This window comes from Bolinopsis microptera, chromosome 6 (assembly GCF_026151205.1).
Source record: "Bolinopsis microptera isolate Bmic1 chromosome 6, MBARI_Bmic_1.0, whole genome shotgun sequence".
NCBI lineage: Eukaryota > Metazoa > Ctenophora > Tentaculata > Lobata > Bolinopsidae > Bolinopsis > Bolinopsis microptera.
The window spans coordinates 9521329-9540678 of NC_087077.1; the positions used below are offsets into that span (position 1 = coordinate 9521329).

The 19350-nt window shown below is 39.2% G+C and overlaps 2 protein-coding genes across 6 annotated transcripts in view; one reads left to right on the forward strand and one right to left on the reverse strand.

Moving 5' to 3' along the window:
* Window positions 1-13757, reverse strand: part of LOC134817146 (signal-induced proliferation-associated 1-like protein 2) — a 34509-nt gene extending 20752 nt beyond the window's left edge. For all 5 annotated transcript variants that reach the window (XM_063826273.1, XM_063826270.1, XM_063826272.1 and 2 more), the window contains exons 1-5: window positions 12631-13757; window positions 11355-11488; window positions 11044-11187; window positions 10425-10460; window positions 10063-10138 (exon numbers count right to left, since the gene is read on the reverse strand). In XM_063826273.1, the coding sequence (XP_063682343.1) occupies window positions 10063-10138; window positions 10425-10460; window positions 11044-11187; window positions 11355-11488; window positions 12631-13630 (1390 nt within the window). In that variant the 5' untranslated portion in view covers window positions 13631-13757. The remainder of the gene's footprint in view (window positions 1-10062; window positions 10139-10424; window positions 10461-11043; window positions 11188-11354; window positions 11489-12630) is intronic.
* On the forward strand, window positions 5560-9145 carry LOC134817147 (A disintegrin and metalloproteinase with thrombospondin motifs adt-1-like). The gene is made up of 4 exons (XM_063826274.1): window positions 5560-5754; window positions 5947-6063; window positions 6172-8733; window positions 8942-9145. The coding sequence occupies exons 1-4, from the start codon at window positions 5604-5606 to the stop codon at window positions 9067-9069; spliced, it is 2958 nt and encodes a 985-aa protein (XP_063682344.1). The 5' UTR covers window positions 5560-5603; the 3' UTR covers window positions 9070-9145.
* Window positions 13758-19350: the final 5593 nt, after the last annotated feature.

Consider the following 19350-nt stretch of genomic DNA (forward strand, 5'->3'; position numbering starts at 1 on the left):
GTTGCGGACCGTCGACGTCAAAATCAGAACACTGTATTCCACAGCCAGTATACTCAGCCTAATATGGATCCATATTCTACCCATTTTTACAGAGTTAGACGACGATTGCAGTTGTGATATGCACAATAGGGCGGGACGCATAATATCATCATGAATAATGAATATTTCGTCATAAATAATAAGTGAGTGAAATGTGACTTGTGGCAAAGTTGGGTTTATTGAATTAAAGTGTCGACATTCCAGTCATTCGTCACATCGTCACATATACATCGGTTGATGCTGTGTGAGCTACAATCCAGGGTGATCCGTATCTGGTGTAAATGTGTGTGCCTCAGTGATTATCAGGAACAAGTCATTGTTGTACCTTAAATATGACTGTACTAGAAACTTTACCGGTTATCTATCTAAAGTACCTTAAATATGACTGTACTAGAATCTTTACCAGTTATCTATCTAAAGTACCTTAAATATGACTGTACTAGAAACTTTAATCTATTTAAAGCTTATGAAGTTCCTTTTTTCTTTGTAACCAGCTCCATAAATAGCATTTAGATGACCATTCTCTTAAAAACGATCAATACCACAACTAAATAACACCACGTGACATGTACAACACATGAATAGCTAGTACAGGTACCAGGTACTCGTCTGGTATTTACACCGGTACTTGGCTGGTATTTACACACCAGACTACGTCACGTACAGTGCGGTAAACCTCCAACTAGCCTCCAGGATCACGGTACTAACACTTTGTACATATCAACATAATATTCCCTTATCAGCTGAGATTCATTAAACATAATGTTACCTTATCAGTTGTTAGTGTTATCTTACAGTTCAACACCCTGCCTCACGAGCAGCACCAAAACATGGCCTCATACTCTCTCGGTAATATCAACACAGCATATTTAGAATTCACAGCATGTTTAGGATGTTTAGGATTCCGATTTCAAATTTTACCGCGAATCTGGGTCCAACAAATACCTTAGACCCCGATAAATGAGCTCTCTCGCTCTGTGTTGTGAAACATTACAGACAAACACCTTTGAGATTAAAAGTGGCATTCAGCTGTAACAGTGGGTGAGTAAGCTGAAACTTGTAAACACTTGGTCACACACACACCATGCCCCAACATGATCATGACATCATAGTATCTTACCATTAGGAGATAATTACGTAATTACGAGGTGGTTACGAGATAATCACACGTGTGTTTGTAATATTGGTCCAAGTAATTGACAGTATAGTTTACTACCGTGTTTACCGTGTTTAGGAGCACATCACATTTTAGAGCTAGGGTTATATCCTTTGAAGGATGTTATATGGCCACATGACATCATGCCATTACGAGATAATTATCACACTTGTTTGTAAACAGGTAACTCAGCCCGCAGGCGGGTAACTTCAATGAAGTTAGAGGTTCCGTTATTCTTGGCACTAACACACGTTTAGTGCCTGCGTTTAGACACGATACAGTTGGTCAAAACACGTACTTATTACTTATTAGTATTACCTATCCACCTTAAGTCCAAGTCCCGGAACTGTTTCCGGACAATGTAAATTAGCGCTCAAAAGTCTAAGTCTAGTCCGGATAGGTCAGCATATATATTTTGATGGCAAGATCACGGCACATCCGGGCACATCAAATACATAATATTATATATATATTTTGGTGGGAAGATGATCCGCAGAGAGGTACATAGTAACATATTGTTTGAACTTAGAGAGAAAGAGAGTGCGAGGAGAGTGCAAGTAGTAGGTATTATTGCTACGTATTATTGTGTTACTTAAAGTGGTGACAAACCTCTCAACAGATCGGGTTGAAAATCAACTGATGGCTCTTCCTACGTGTTAAGCGAGCCTCACGCTCTCACAAACGAGGGGGGTACATCTAGCGACTATTTTTAGCTGGTTTTGACCATATTACATCTCCCTCTCCCCTTCTATGTTAAATAAAGTGGGAAACGTCACTAGAGTAGCACTTAGTGAGGGAGAGCTTGTGTGCGTCATGTTGTAAAGTGACACTGAAACTATAACTTAACCTGAAATTGCGGGGGATAAAGTGGAGTTTAAAAGTGAGACTTAAGAGTTTGGGAGTTCAGGGAGTTCAGGGAGGGATGGTATTTAATTATTATACCGGGTAGAGAGATACAAGATATTATGTGCGTCACTTTATGACAGGTACAAAGTGCAGGGAGTATGGTGGAATTATTATATATACTGTAGGAGTGTAGTGTTAGAAAGAGAGCGTTGTATGGTACCCTTTATAGCGCTATAGCGACACAAGGAACAATGGGTATAATATGTCAGGGATAGTATAGACGTGGGTAGTAGAGGGGAGGGTGAATTTGTTATGACACGTGACCAGAATTAACCAATCAGCTTGTAGGGCTGACTAATCAAATCCCAGGTTTGCTGTCACGTGTCAGAATGAACTATCTACTTATTAACACAAAGGAGGAGTAAGATTTAATTCAGTAGAACTCCAATATTTATTAGACTATATCTATAGTATATTATAGCACAGACAAAAACGGCCAACACCCGTACTGTACATCTTATACGTTACACAATAATGGTAATGATTGTTCACCGATAATTCTAATCTATGACCTTACCAGGGAAGCAATATAGCACCCAATGGTACTGACTTCACCCATCATTATACCCGGTATAAGTCGGCTATTAACTGTCGTAAAACAAGTGATGAATTACTGCAATAGTCTGTTGCAGAACAGATGCTGCGATGGAATTTAAATGCTTGCTCCAAAAATGACAGGCTGGCAGTGAAAATCATCTACTTTGGTGGGGTTTATAATATTTTGATATTTCATTACAGCCGATGCGATGCATGACGAAACCGATCTTGACAGGGACTAAAATTTACCTACTTTGGTGGTCTTTATAATATTTGAACATTTACTCAAAAATCTACTTTAAAAATGACGAAACCTATCTTGAATATTATTAAGAATTACCTCATTGATAAAGTGTATATAGAATCAACTGGACTCTGGACTCTCCACGCAGAAAGTTTTTTAATCAGTTTCCGAGCAATGTGTGCCAGAAAGGTGGGTGTTTAGAATTTACAAATTTACTGTGATTATCAACTACAGTCAGGGAGTTTAAGTTTAAGCTAACTAAGATAAAATTTTAGCGGCCAGCTGTTTTCTCGGCGGACAGTTTACAGCAATTGAGATCCTGCAATGAAGTTACGTTCGGACATCTCGACTTTGAACATGCTCGAAAACATATCATAAAATGTTCCAGTTTTCGTTCAACCCTTGCTAGGGTCGGCATCTACTATTAAGGGCCTTTCAACAGACAAATTACATGAATGAATAAACCAGGCTCATATCCTGTTTTTCAGAACATAGTCATAGATAGAGTCCAAAGTCTGATTTCAAAATATAATTACTCAAAGTTTCACGTCACAAGAAAATCCAAGGACTAATAGTTCAGAGGTTAGTGCACACGATACAGTAGTCAGTAAGTGTACGTGACAAACTAGAATATATAATATAGTAGCTAGTATATACTATAACGTTATTAGATAGTTATATAATGCCACTTACAGTAGTCTTGAAGTTGATATCCCCTCTTCATGTAAAACTACGATAATGTGTTTATGTATTCGGTATTCGTTTGACGTTTACACAAAGAATTAGCGTTCACGTAACCCGTTTATAAGAATACAACCTGCGCAATGATTAGGATAAAATATTTCTATACTAAGTACCGAGTTTATTTTATTTTCCGCCGCTGGGGCCTTTTTTAGATCATACAACTTGAATATTCTTAGAGTTAGACTCTAGATTTCGAACTATTTTAATGAACAATCTCATTCAATCATCAGTCATTTTACTCTGCTAGATGAAAGAACTGAAATCACGACCCAGACGCCAAATTCCACCTACAAAGAATTTAGAAATATATATTTTCCGGGAGCGGACATTACATCGAACTGTCGACCACCATGAATATTTAAAATAATTTTGGGTTATTTTGTGGTATTTTATGGTATTATGTGGGACTCTATTATGTGGGATTTCCAAAATCCATTAATAGCATCCATTAAGGCATTTCACAAAATACCTCCTTAGCTTCCCCCCTACATAATACACGCGAAGAGAGAACGCAAGGAGAGGTATCATTTTACACATGTCTACATTATCACTTCATTACAGTTCACAAAGCACACGCTGGAATGTGTGCTTTCTGTTGGGAACAATTTAGGGTATTCAGGTGGAGGTGATCACAATATTATACAATATGTGCGAACAGAGGATATTATATTTGAATAGTGGATATTTTGTCAGGAATGCTGACAGTGGTTCGATTGTGATATTATATCGGGTATATCTTGGTCTAACTGTCAAAAAGGATATGTGACAAAACGTAATTGCCTGTCAAATCCAGTAGTGTTAAAAGTTTTAAAACTATGTTTTATATTCCCGCCGCACAATACAATGTCACGCATCATGTAACACAGACCACATGCAGGGCAGTGTAACATGTCCGGGCATGTTCTGGCGAAGTGCCAGAAGGTTCCAGAAGGTTCTGGAGAAGTGACAGCTAAGTTTATCTTAGATAATCAGCTGATCTCCAGGATTATCTACTGACATTTACACACTCTTTACCTATAGTCAGCCGGGTTACTGTATCACTTTGATCGGACAAGTGCACTAACTTAGTTACAATTGCTATAAGTGATGTTATGGTTTTGGTATATTGGGACAATGAAATCATAGGTCAAAAATAATGCAATTTGCTTAAGCTTCCTGAATTATAATAAAAAGTAAATTGAAGTAACTGGAACTAAAAGTGAATGTATTCTGAGTTTGAGTCGTAACAAATATAAAAAATATAACAATATGTTCATATCGTGACGTAAAACATCTTAATATAAGTGTCAAGGTGCTCAAAGGAAAAAGCGAAATATTGATCTATTTTTATCCCCGTGAGCTCATCTGAAAGTAAAAGCACACAAAAGAAACAACATGAGGTTGGGTCCTGCAGGGTGTGACATCTGTTATGTAGGATACGGGACTCTAGTGCAACAGTCCTGCTGTAATAAGTCTGCTGTTCGCTGCAGAGGTGTGGTATTTACCACCAGTGGCATAGTCATTGATAGTGAACTACATTATTAAATTATTACTGTTCAGAGAGACCTGCTATTAGTCTAGAACTAAACCATGATGTCTAGATAATTTAAATTCAAGATCATTAGTACGTAGTAGATGGGTCCTATTGTGACGATGTAAATTGTAATGTTTACTCTTAAATAAACGTTCATTTTCTGAATAATGATAGGGCGTGATACCTCATTAGACAGAATCAATGCAGCTTAGTTTCTTTGTTGAGTTTCTGTCTAACTTATACGGACCGTTTAGCCACTCGAGAAACGTGTCATTATCATAATTTATACTAGGTTTACAACCACTCTAGTACACGCCCACCGTCTAGATTAAAAACTTTGTCTCGTCTTTATATTGCTAAAAGTACCAAACTAAAAAGTAACTTGTTTGAGTTGTATCTAACACCTTGAAAAATCTACACCGGTAAAACGGGCCGGCCGGGAATTTTTCTAATTTGGTTCTACGATGACATCTGAGATAGATCGAGTTAAATTGTATCTGATGCTGGCGTGTTTTGGTGTTTTTGTTGCAACAGTTTCTTCTGGAAGAAGGTCGTGCAGCCAGAGAAAGGTGACTGTCACAGTTCAGACTTTTTATGAGAAATGTGTTGAAAAAGGTTTGTGTATTTAAATGGATTCAATATCTGGGCCTAGCCGGGGGCTTGAATAAGCGTGTGTACTGTGTACATGTAGAATCTGTTTCAATTCTAGATGCAAAGCTCGAAATATTGAAGATGATCAACTCCATTACTGTTCTATATATATATATATACTGCTCCCATCACTTGATTCATAATAAATCAACTCAGGTTATAAATCCAAGTTAGGGTGCAGTTCCAATTCAATACAGAAGAGCAAAGTTCCAAAAAGAAGTTGCAAGAAAATGGAATCACGATTAAGAAAATGCAAATTTTCTTGTCCGAAAGGTAGGCCAAAACATAATGACCAGTAAATTCAAGTTCAAACGGTTTCAAATAAGAATCTAACTATCAAAAGTCAAAAATTGAAATAACTTATCTCTAAAATCTAATCAGGTTCCGACGAAAAAGGTTTCGTGAATAAAAAAGCTACTAAGAAAAACTGCACGAACAAAAACCGCATGAAGAAAAACCGAGCGCCGAAATTATCTATAGCCAGAAACTTCGAGTTTGAAATCCGTCCGGTAAATGGAGAATGGTCTGGATTTGGAAGTTGGTCTTCCTGTTCGGATACATGCGGCGGAGGAACTAAGACCAGAAACAGGACTTGTACAAATCCGATACCAGCTTTCGGCGGAAGAAACTGCGTTGGACATGATTCACAAACTCAGGACTGTAAAACCACTCCATGTTCATTAAATGGAGGCTGGAGTGGCTTTGGAAGTTGGTCTGCATGCTCAAAAGAATGTGATGTAGGAAAACAAATTAGAACTAGAAACTGCACAAACCCTATCCCGGCTTATGGGGGTGAACACTGTTTTGGATCCAGTTCAGAAAACCAACCATGTAATAGCAACCCGTGCCCAGTTGATGGGGGCTGGTCGGAGTTTGGAAGTTGGTTCAACTGTTCAGAGTCATGTGGAGGAGGATCTCAGAACAGATCAAGAACTTGTACAAATCCGATACCGGCACATAAGGGAAGAAACTGCGTCGGAACTGCTACACAAATCAAAACTTGCAACAACAGACCTTGCTCGATCGATGGCGAATGGGCTGAATTTGGGAGTTGGTCCATATGTTCAAAACCATGCGGAGAAGGGAAACAGATCAGGAATAGAACTTGTACAAATCCTGCTCCTGATCATGGTGGAAAGCAATGTCCGGGACCCATATTACAATCACAAATCTGCAACAGCAAGCCTTGTCCAGTGAATGGAGAATGGTCTACATTTGGGATTTGGTCGAGATGTTCGAAGACTTGTGGTGGAGGAAATCAGACAAGATCCAGGAACTGCTCCAATCCTACCCCGGCCTTCGGAGGAAAAGACTGTACTGGAGATTCTATTCAAATTCAAGATTGCAACACCAATCCTTGTCCATTAAATGGAGGCTGGAGTGGATTTGAAAGTTGGTCTGCATGCTCAAAAGAATGTGGTGGAGGAGCCCAAATCAGAACTAGAAACTGCACAAACCCTATCCCAGCTTATGGGGGTGAACACTGTTTTGGATCCAGTTCAGAAAACCAACCATGTAATAGCAACCCGTGCCCAGTTGATGGGGGCTGGTCGGAGTTTGGAAGTTGGTTCAACTGTTCAGAGTCATGTGGAGGAGGATCTCAGAACAGATCAAGAACTTGTACAAATCCGATACCGGCATATAAGGGAAGAAACTGCGTCGGAACTGCTACACAAATCAAAACTTGCAACAACAGACCTTGCTCGATCGATGGCGAATGGGCTGAATTTGGGAGTTGGTCCATATGTTCAAAACCATGCGGAGAAGGGAAACAGATCAGGAATAGAACTTGTACAAATCCTGCTCCTGATCATGGTGGAAAGCAATGTCCGGGACCCATATTGCAATCACAAATATGCAACAGCAAGCCTTGTCAAGTGAATGGAGATTGGTCTACATTTGGGATTTGGTCGAGATGTTCGAAGACTTGTGGTGGAGGAAATCAGACAAGATCCAGGAACTGCTCCAATCCTACCCCGGCCTTCGGAGGAAAAGACTGTACTGGAGATTCTATTCAAACTCAAGATTGCAACACCAATCCTTGTCCATTAAATGGAGGCTGGAGTGGATTTGAAAGTTGGTCTGCATGCTCAAAAGAATGTGGTGGAGGAGCCAAAATCAGAACTAGAAACTGCGCAAACCCTATCCCAGCTTATGGAGGCATAAAATGTCCTGGAACTGGCTCAGAAAGTCAGGTATGTAATAACAATCCATGTCCCCGAGATGGAGCCTGGTCTGACTTTGGGAGTTGGTCTAGATGCTCAAAAACCTGTGGCAGAGGTATACAGATCGGAAGAAGGTCATGTTCAAACCCTTCACCAGCTAGTGGAGGAACATATTGTGTCGGAAGTGCTACGAATACACAAGCCTGTAATGTGCAAGCTTGCCCAAGAAATGGAGGTTGGGGTGGATTCGGGAGTTGGTCTAAATGCTCAAAGGTTTGTGGCAGAGGAATACAGACGAGAAGAAGGTCCTGTTCGAATCCTTATCCCGGTTATGGTGGGAGATATTGTGTTGGAAGTTATAAATACACACAGCTCTGCAATACGCAGCCTTGTCCAAGAAACGGAGGGTGGAGTGGATTTGGTAGTTGGTCCAAATGTACAAAGACATGTGGTGGGGGGACCCAGACCAAAATCAGAAGCTGCAATAATCCTAGCCCGGCTTATGGGGGAAAAGGCTGCATTGGAGCTTCGTCTCAAAATGAACGCTGCAACACGAATCCTTGCAAATCGTCGGGATCGTCTTATCTCGATGCAATAAGACAGTCTGGTCAGCGTGTTCCCTCAGAGCGTCAGTGGGGGAGTTATGGGTCTTGGTCGGGGTGTACACGGCAGTGTGGGAGTGGGACACAGTCTCGGAGGAGGGCGTGTCTGAACCCCTCCAGGAGATGTGAAGGATCGGGGTATCAGTTTAGAATATGCAACACTCATCTCTGTACAGGTTATCAATACTTGACTTTAAGATCTAGGAAAATATTTAACTTCAAGAAGTTCCTCATCATTGATAATGATATGAAGCTCAGATAAATGTTTTTTTTTTCTAAAAATTAATTTAAATAAGAGATAAACTGCATTAATTACTAATTAGTTACGGTAATTACTAGTTAATAAAGCTCACAAAGAAAAGGTTCATTATAACATTATTTCAGTTAAGAAGCCAGTCTCTAACTCCTGGTCTGATCACCTGAACTCAATAAAAGGACGCAAGCCTTCAGGCTATCAACCAGGCTATAAACCTCCAGCAAAATCCAAGTTTTCATTCGGGGAACAAGAGTAATTTGGCAGTTCTAATAATTATAACATCGACCCTAGTTATTGAACCGTAAACCAAGCAGACCCTGTAGATTTCTGAACTTTAGGTTTGATTTGTATGCAAAATTGTTAAAGAAGATGGTTTTTAACAAATTTCTTCATCCCTAGACTCAGATGTTTGTTTGGCAGTATTGTTCTTTATTTATATCTTTATATTTATCGTTTTTAAGAAAATGTATATCATTTCTTTGAGAAACCGATCAAATTAATTCAAATCCAGAACTAATCCAGAACTACTTTCTGCGAGGTACATATCAGACTTCTCCAAAAAAAAGGGCATACAGCATTCATGACATATCATAACTCAACGTAACATGATATAAAATTAACTTGACCGTTGGTTGTAAACATTTGTCCTCTTTACAGCGAAATGTCAACTTCTCCCATATTACAAGGGTAGAAAGAAAATTAAAAAACAATGTCCCACATTAGTCGCTGTCATGTTATTAATAATATTATATAAATATAATGTTCCTTCCTCACTACAGCTGGTACACTCCAGGATCAGCTCTGAGCACAAAATTTAACGTTGAGTATATTGTATATCTTTACAGTATGTGTCATTATACAGGAGGGGTGTAAGAGGAAGGTTTAGTAGTTGGCAGGGAGCCAGGGACAAGTAAGTAGGGAGCCAATACTTGACAATGAGCTTGCCTACCTCAGCTCATCAGAAATGCCCTATTTTTTCTATATTTGTATATTTGTGTATTATATAGTGGCATCATTTTCAGCAATCATCACCCGTCTGGAATATAACGATTAGAGGATTTCTCTAAACAATTATTATGGATGATCTAACCCGTTCTCTCACAAGGATGGCACACAATCCCAGTCGATAATATCAAAATGAGCATATTATAAAATGTTACCACAGGTAACTACAAATTTCCACTGGTTACTTCTTATTATTATTACTGGTTACTAGTAGCAACTGTTGAGTGTTGGGAATGTAACTTACCGTTATTGTACATTTCCTCTTCAGTTTTCTGACCAGCTTTACAGTATACCAGTCCTATCTTGTACGTTACGTTCATCTGAAGGGAGAGATTTATAGTTTAACTCAGAACGCGTGATTGTCATAATATGATTAACTGATTAACGCATAAAAATAAATTAAACGCTGAATCCGAGATATAATAATAATAAATTGAATTTCATAACACCACTATTAAGATAAAACTTGTACTCAGCAGTGTTTTTACATCTAAACATCCCAGAAATGTACTTGTATACTAGGTAAGAACTAAACACCAAAGAAAGAAATAAGATACTATTCAAATTGATAAATTCTCTGAAACCATTCTTAAATTATAAACTCACCGTTATTTCATCGAATTTCAAAAGTTCGTCCACCACCTGAAATAGGATGTTGTCAGATGAAACACAAATTGGATTTGCAATTTTCGATATAACCCGCGTATACAAGATGTTTACCAGGTCATTGGTGCATTGTACACTGCATAATAATACACAACACCATGAGTCCCTCTAACGCAAACCAACCAAATGCCGAACCGAAAACCACGTGTGACAGACCAACCAATCAGAAGCTCTAATTTGTACCACGTGACACGACACAACCAATGAGAGCCCAGATCTTGTAATGAAGTGACAGAGCGTGGGGTTGCAAGGGGCGATCAGTACAAGTGGGATGGTGATGAAAGGTATCGCGTTGCTGTGTTAAAATACGCTCCACGTACGTTACGTACGTTGGCGTGTTGTAACCCAGCAGGGCGGGGTGAGATGTGAGGAGCTGCTCAACAGTTTCAGCAGGACACTTGTCCTAAACAGTTTCAACAGGACACTTGTCACAATTAGATTAATTGATTAATTAATTACAATAATTACTTTACATATCTAACAGTTACAACTTTAAATATCGTAAACAGCTGCTGTAATTCCTAAAACAGCTTTGTGAACGTGATAAAAACAAACATACCGCGACTTTATTCTCGGCTAATTTGAGGTTTTCTTGTTTTATTTGAGGGGTCAGGCATTCCAGTATGTCCCGAAAGTGGACTTTGTTGCTTCCACGGGAGCAAGGCAGGAAATCTTCTAGGATACTGCCACGCAAGGTTGGGGACTGAGAAATTAGGTAAGGGTTAGTTTTCAAGTTGAAGACCAAAATGTAGTCAAACTAACATGTTGATAGTTGGGTTTATGAATTGTGGTTATTTGGTCAGTATGGTAGTACTAATTCAGTAAGCAAAAGAAAATACCCTGACCACACGTACACCTCCAACCACATACCTGAACTGATCTAATAATAATTCTGTACTGATAGTTAGCTTCCCCTCTTTCAGCTGCTGAGTCTGTTTTCTCCCGCTGCATTGATATGGCCAGCGGCCCATGAGGCTCCGATATCCCAAAATAGTTCACGTGATCTGAAAAATAAATAGCATTATAGATAAAATGAGGACAATAAATGTTGAAGAATGGACAGTAATTGGAGTTAAAAAGGGCCATTTTAACGATTTGCGTCCTGTAAATCTACGTGACAATGAGTGTTTTTGAACCAGCCGGACTGTACCCAGGGGTTAAAGACCAGACCTCCCCAATTAGACTGACATATCCCGGTCCTACATAATATATGGATCTAATAACAAAAGCTGGTTCTGCGGGAGCTCCACGTTATTTTACACATAGTGCAGGTCGCCAGATGAGAAACCTTATAACGGAGCCACACACGAGGGAGCAATCATGAAACAAAATGATCTGTATGGGAGACAACTAATTATTGGGATATAATATCCTACAGCTTGAAAGATGATTGATTGTTGTATTTTGAGTGACAACACTGGGAACCTGCACCAGGTCCAGGGTTGGATCATCATCAGCTGACACTATGAGCTGTTCACTGTTGTAATTTAAAATATATCATTATTATATATATACTCAGCACTCTCGGAACAACGTGTGGATTGACTGTCTGAAAAGACTATGAGTCTGGAGGGAATACGCTGTTATGATGTTATAAGCTGTGTACTGCTGACATGCTTAATTATCAGCTCAAACCCAGACTTAAGCCCTCTTATCTAAACTAAACTGTTAAAAGCTGATCTGCAGCTTTACTTGGTTTTAGATTCAAATTCATGTAAACCTCCACCGTACAGATTTTGTAACTCAGGCACCCGTCTCGAATCACGATGATGCAATCTTAAATCTAACACCAATTAACTGTTTTAAGTACTTCCCGATGTCACTTCATGATAAATATTTTTCATGAGCAGGGCAATGTTTATAGCCCGGGGCCGGGTCACCCAGCAGAGCTCACTTTCTGATATAACAAGAGGTTGGTCATGTAGTTTATTGAATATACATTGTGGTGAAGGAGTAAAAGTGCTAGTTCAACATGTATATCAATGTTAGATAACAACTGGCAGGATCAGCTAGGATAACACTTCCTGTTACTCAATATCTAGTAGCACTATGTTTTACTCAACTGGCAAACAGCCGATTTATATCATGTTGACTGACTACAAAAACACAATTTTTACATAGCACATACTGTGTGAAATATAATTACCGTGATCAGCGAAGAATCTCCGATAGTAGTTGGCCCCATGATCCATGTGCTCAAAGTTGAGGAAACGTCTATCTATCGTGAAATCACTAAGATTAATCCCAGCGAGGAGCTTATCCCGGTTACTTGGGCCATTAAATTGGCGATTAGCAGGTGGCCCTTCGAACATGACCACTTGATATTTGGGGCAGTTTTTGTAATACGTACTGCTCCCTGCGCCACAACTTTTAACTTTGGGTTCTTCATAAAGTTCATTGATGAAGTTAGGTGTTTGTAACAAGAGACTGTCTGGATCAGATTCTATACAGTCTTCGATGTTTGCAGTTGCAGCCCCAGACTTCAGATTGGCAAAGTTATTGGATGTAGTGCAAATACTGGCGTCGCTGAAGTCTGCAAGAACACTCTGGGAATCATAGTGAACAAAACATTTTCTGGGGTTAACGGTTTCAACCTTTCCTTCGACTTGGCTGACAGGTGGGTCAGGCCTATCAGTTCCATCTCCTGACTGCCGAACATCTGAGGTTACCTGACTACCTTGCTGCTTAAACATCTTAAAATTAAAAAGGCCCAAATCTGATTTAGACCTGGTCTTCTTTTTTCGTGGTGGCCTATGAGATTGACCAGAATCATTTTGTACATTTGAATATGATTCCTTCGATAAAGTCACTGTTTTAGTGGTAGAAATTTGAACTGTTTTCTGAATTTGGGATGTAGTATTATGGTTTGACTGTTGATAAACTTGGTTTGAAGTCTCCCGAGTTCTAACAAATTCTGACTGATTTGACGGATCATTCTGATCTAAGGATAATTGTCGCTTTTGACCAGTTGATGACTCCGGTGTCCTCACAGAAGATTGCAGATTAGATTGATTCATCTTCTGTGTTTTTCGAACAGGAGTGCTGGTTTCATCAGCAAAGTTAGTTAGTTTGAAGACAATGTCAACCATATCGTCATCTTCGATTTTCGACTCGTCTAAGACTCTGCTATTTACTAGCTCTGCCATGGTGTATAGAAATAACAACAGTTACAATAGTTTAAGTTCATATCATAGTAAATTCAATGAACCACTGCTAGCTGAGAAGATGGGGTAGGTTTTCTGGTTAAGTCATCGATGTTGAGCCATCCTGAAACACAAGATAATTTAGGTTCAGATGAGTATGAATGAAGTTATGTGCTTGTATACCACCTCTATGGAAAGCAACTGATACAAATGCTATGGACTAACCACATCAAAGAAGTCATAAAGAGTGAGCTGAAAATATTCAGCAACAAACAGCTAAATCATCTAATAAACATACAGGGTGGCCCATAAGTGACTACCCACACGCAACCTCTTAATAACTCACGTAATTCGTCTCCAAATTGCACCAACATTTCAGAGATTATAGATACGGGTCAAACTTAGATTTCCTGAAAGTTTCGTAAGCCACGCCCAATTACAGTGGGCGTGGCGTGACACTCCCTCTTTTTCACTATTGTCTTCATAAAATGAGAACGCTTTAAGCTAAGAACTCAAAATTTTTTGCACACATTTGGCTTGGTAATTGAAAACTTTTCCAAAAGTTTCAAGTTCATTGGTTAAAAATATGGCTGAGTTATGACCATTTTAAAATCCATCGGATATGTGATCCGAGCACTCAGTCAGTGATATTTGCACTCAATTAGTGATCTCGTCACCCAATCTGATCAAGAGTAAGGCGTTAGCGTGTATTAATGAGGTTCATTAGGCTTTGATTGGATACCGATGATGACTTTGCTAGAAAGGAAAACAAATTTTTAGTGTTGGCGAAGATCAGGATTTATAAGGCAGCGGTTTTGACAATATTGTTATATGGTAACTTGAGGTTTGGAACACAACCAAAAAGCAGCTACATCGCTTTGAGGTGTTCCATCAGCGTTGCTTGAGGAGAATACTTAGGATAAGATGGCTCGATCGGGTTAGAAACACTGAAGTGCTGGAGCGTGCAAAGATAAATCCAGTAGAGACGTACATAGGAGCAAACCGCCTGCGTTGGTTTGGCCATGTCACCAGAATGCCAGACACTAGGCTTCCTAAGTACCTGCTTAACTGGACCCCTGCCCATGGGAGAAGATCTAGGGGCCGTCCAAGAAAGAACTGGAGGAAATGTTTGCTGGAAGATGCTGCAGCGTTTACAGGAAACACTGACATAGACCTAGAAGGAGCGAGCGAGATGGCTAGTGACCGCAAACTTTGGAGGGAGATGATACGTCACAAACGGGAGTTCATTGGTGCAGGCCACTCGAATGATTGAGGAGACCTAATCAAGTACAAGTAAGTAAGTAAGTGGCGAAATCTATCCTCGATTGGAAATCACGGTCCAAAAGTTTGTGTTTCTTTGTGATTCGGTAGGCCCGGTTAGAAAGGTCTTGCTTTAGGATTCGCTGAAGGGTTGTTCTGTTGATGTCTAAGGCAGGAGCTCGTTTCCGGGTGCCAATCTTAGGTGTGTCCATCACGTCACCAACAACCATCGTGATGTTTTCTACAGTCCTCGAAGTTCGTCTTCTGCCGACTCTTCGCCGATCGTGTGCAGAAAACGTAAACTTGATCTTGTGATGAATGTCAAAGCAGCTTTTCCGGCAAGGGGGTGGTCGGTTGAATTTCATCTGAAATTGTCGTTTAATCTGAGGGTAGAACACCCCATTTTCTTTCTTCAGGTAGACGAACAATCGTTGTTCTGCAGTAAAGGGAGGATAGTGAACCATTTTCGATGATTCAATGGATGGTTCATTCCTTTTTATTGATTGTAAGGAACCTGTGACTAGCAGGGCTAACAAGCCCTGAAATGGTGACACCACCATAAATTCGTGTGATAGCGTTTTAGGTGCTGTCAGCTGTATAGGCCGGCCCATAAGCAGGCTGCAACCAATCAAGCGGTGCATGTGAGCCAAACAGGCCATTAACCAAGTGACGAGATCACTGACTGAGTGCTCGGATCACGTATCCGATGAGTTTTTAAATGGTCATAACTTAGCCATACTTTAACCAATGAACTTGAAACTTTGGGAAAAGTTTTCAATTATCAAGCCAAATGTGTGCAAATTATGCAATTATCAAGCCAAATGTGTGCAAATGTGTACAAACAAGAATTGCGCCGGTTAGCGGACGCTAGATTTCCATCGCCACGTAATTAATTACAATTAACAATTGTTTCATATTGGTTAAATTACCAAATTTCTTTGGGGCGTTACAGAGAACAAAATGGAGGGATTGCCGTTGTCAATTATTTGAATCGAAAGTTAAACGACCGGACACCGTAGTGTAGCCTGTGCGGTGATATGCATGATGCAGTTAAAAGGACATCTGTCCGACAGCGACTTTTGTCCGACTCAATATGTTACCAGAAAAAAAAAGACATCTGTCCGAAATCGTGATCTAATTGCAATAAGACACATTTCCATTTTCCAATTATTGACATGATCTGAACTGAGATATGACCTGAGCTGAACTCTACCATAGTTTATTTTCATTTGATGTCAAAAATTGGACAATAGTTTAAATGTTATATAAATAACTGATCTCCATACCGCTCTCCTGTGTGTAATGTAGGCTGTGATGTGATTGGCAGCTTGTTACAGCTTGTTAGTGTACGGCTAGTATAGCATGATCCTGTCCTCAAATAGTCAATCACGTATCGATGGATCAGATCTCAATGGATCAAATCAGCATTATATTAGGACTGTGGGAGCAACGTCACAAGATTACACGTGAGCTTGTGAAATACGAACGTGATTTGAAATTGCGATTGTGATCCGAAAGTTGGACATATGTCGCCAAAAACGACTCCTATCTGACAGCGACTCTTGTCCGAAACCGGTAATTCGACTGTCGGACAGATGTCACCCAATCAAATCTGTGGTAGTTAATACAATGTGAATCATAATAAAATGTATCGTTCATTTCGTCTAAATATAATGAATCAATCTATGGGCAATCATGTTCAACATGATAGTCATAACATCATAATTTATACAACAACATAACGGATTACTAATATCGGGTTGCACCAAGCACCCACAACAAAATGAGAAGTTTGTATCGCATGAAGTTAACGAAAGCTTAAACGACAAATATCAATGCGAATCAAAATGTATAATAGCGAAAAGAGATATACATGCGCGCCGTACACGATTTATTAGCTCGATTCTTGGTATAGAGTACACCTTGACATAAAAGCATTGTAAAATGCGCGCGCGACCATCAAAAGATAATTTGTAAAGGAGCACGTGTTTGCGGAGGTTAATGCATGTTTTGCTTTGTGACACCACGAAAAACCTATACCCACTATACCCATTCTCAAATCCTACCACTTCTAACCATCTATTGCCTTTTTAGGCGATGGAAAAAATTCTTAGCTTAAAGCGTTATCATTTTATGAAGACAATAGTGAAAAAGAGGGAGTGTCACGCCACGCCCACTGTAATTGGGCGTGGCTTACGAAACTTTCAGGAAATCTAAGTTTGACCCATATCTATAATCTCTGAAATTTTGGTGCAATTTGGAGACGAATTACGTGACTCGTGAGTTATTAAGAGGTTGCGTGTGGGTAGTCACTTATGGGCCACCCTGTATTATCTACCAAGTAAAAAATCACTTTTACAAATCATAGAAAGTTGTATTGAAATTTATCACACTAAAATGATATATACACCACCAACAAGGTGGGAAACAGTGACCTACAGGCAAGAGGAGAAAGATAATAATAATAATAATTTTAACTTTTATATTATACGGTGTGCCACGAAAACAGTTCAGGACACAATAAAACCTGAAAAAGCAACCCACATTTATATTCTAAACCAGGTAAGGGTAATTAGACTTGATGCACTAAATAAACGATAATGTGTTTGCATTTTCCAGTAGAAACAATTAAGGAAAACTAGGATTGAAAAATATTAAGATACAATATTATGAGCACGTTTGAAAAGAAATGTTTTGAGATACACTTTAAAAGAGTCCAATGTTGTACACTTCTTAATTTCAAATGGTAGTTCATTCCATAATATAGGGCCAACTTTCTGAAAAGATCTTTCTCCATATTGTGTATGCACTCTAGGTTCAGTCAAATAGATAAGATGAGTATAGTTTGCAAATTTAAACATTGTACTTAAATAATCTGGTCCGGGGTCCCATGCCATTAAGACATTTATAAACAAGAAGTAATAATTTGTACTGAATTCTGTAACTGATAGGCAGCCAATGAAGGTCTTTCAGAGTATGATCATGTTTATATAGTCCTACTATAGCTTTAGCAGCAGCATTTTAAATGAGTTGAAGCTGATGGATGAGGTAGTCACTAATTCCAAAATAAAGATACATCATGATTTATAAAATCTACAATGTCTACTATGTACATCAATTACATTCATAGGTCTGTTCAGTATGCAAAGATTTGAAGTCCGATTTGAACACAGATAATACCTTGGGTCCAATATAATACTTAAAGAAATTTTCCTAATAATCAAAGCAGCTGTTCATGTTACCAATTGTCTTGGCTGTGGTGTAATGTACCTAATTGCCAATAAAAATCTGAGTAAATTTTATAAAAACCCTTTGTAGTAATTTTACTACATTGAATTGGCTACTTTTAAGTAGCCAATTCAATGTACTGGCTCTAAATTTATATCTAGGTCTATTTTTACTGCACTACCACTTTTCAACCCTCTTTCTCCTCTAAGAGCAATGACTGTTGTTCTCAATAGGTCAAATCTTACTCTTTTCCTGATAAAAGTCATCGCCTCACTATATCTTTGATCTGATTTTCTAGACATATTATCAGCTTTAAACTTGTTGATAGAACTATTGGTGTAAATGTTCCATGTTCCACTTCAACGATCCTTTTGTTATACATGTTTTTCTTGTGTCTCTCATGACTAGTGTACATACTCATCGGAGATCCAAGAGCCATATTGGAAGGAGCTTGAGCATACAATACTCTTACATCTAAAAATGTCCTTTCCAATGGGTTCCATACACTCCTAGCACTAACATCTAACCTAGCACTAACATCTAACCTAGCTCCATCTGCTTTGTTGGCCCCTGCAGGAAGTTCTCTACCGTTGACAGGAAGAAGGGCATGTTCAGTGGTAACATCTATACAGTCAGCAGTTGTTAAGTTTCTAAGTTTCTAACATTACTGGTATTGTTAAGATCAGAAATGAAGAAAACAGTATATGGCACCCCACAGTATCTCTTACAGCAATTTATGGCACTTTGACGCAACTCTTGACAGTTGATTCTAACCATCGACAATGTTTCACTTGACAGATAAGTATGTGTACTGATTGTAAAGAAAAGAGGAAAATAAATGAAAATAGAAACATTCTGTGCTAAATAAAACACACGACAGGCTGATAAGGAAGATTAGTTTACTAGCAAATTATATTAGGTGTCTTTTGGATGTATACTAAACCATAGGTGCAGATTTCGTTTTGAGGTGAACTTTTAAGTTCCCGAGAAATCTTCTTAAGTTTGCTTTTTTTCCTCCTAGGGCACATTCGTAACCTACGGGCCAGGTAAACCTAAACTACATATTTACCGTTATGTACGTTGGTATCTGTTGAGGAGCCAAATCATCTGAAAAGCCCTAAACCTATATTTTGCTCAGGCACGTAGCCAGGATTTTTCTTTTGGGGGGGGGGGGGGGGGGGGCTGTCGGCGAGCGAAGCTGCAAGCTGTAGCAGGGGTCTTTTTGCGAAATAGGG

What these genes read in the sequence shown, in the direction of transcription:
- LOC134817147 (XM_063826274.1), top strand. Translation starts at nt 5,604, where the DNA reads ATGACATCTGAGATAGATCGAGTTAAATTGTATCTGATGCTGGCGTGT. An exon ending in TGAGAAATGTGTTGAAAAAG is followed by an intron (nt 5,755 to 5,946) that starts GTTTGTGTATTT and finishes AAATCAACTCAG; the next exon opens with GTTATAAATCCAAGTTAGGG. An exon ending in CAAATTTTCTTGTCCGAAAG is followed by an intron (nt 6,064 to 6,171) that starts GTAGGCCAAAAC and finishes AAATCTAATCAG; the next exon opens with GTTCCGACGAAAAAGGTTTC.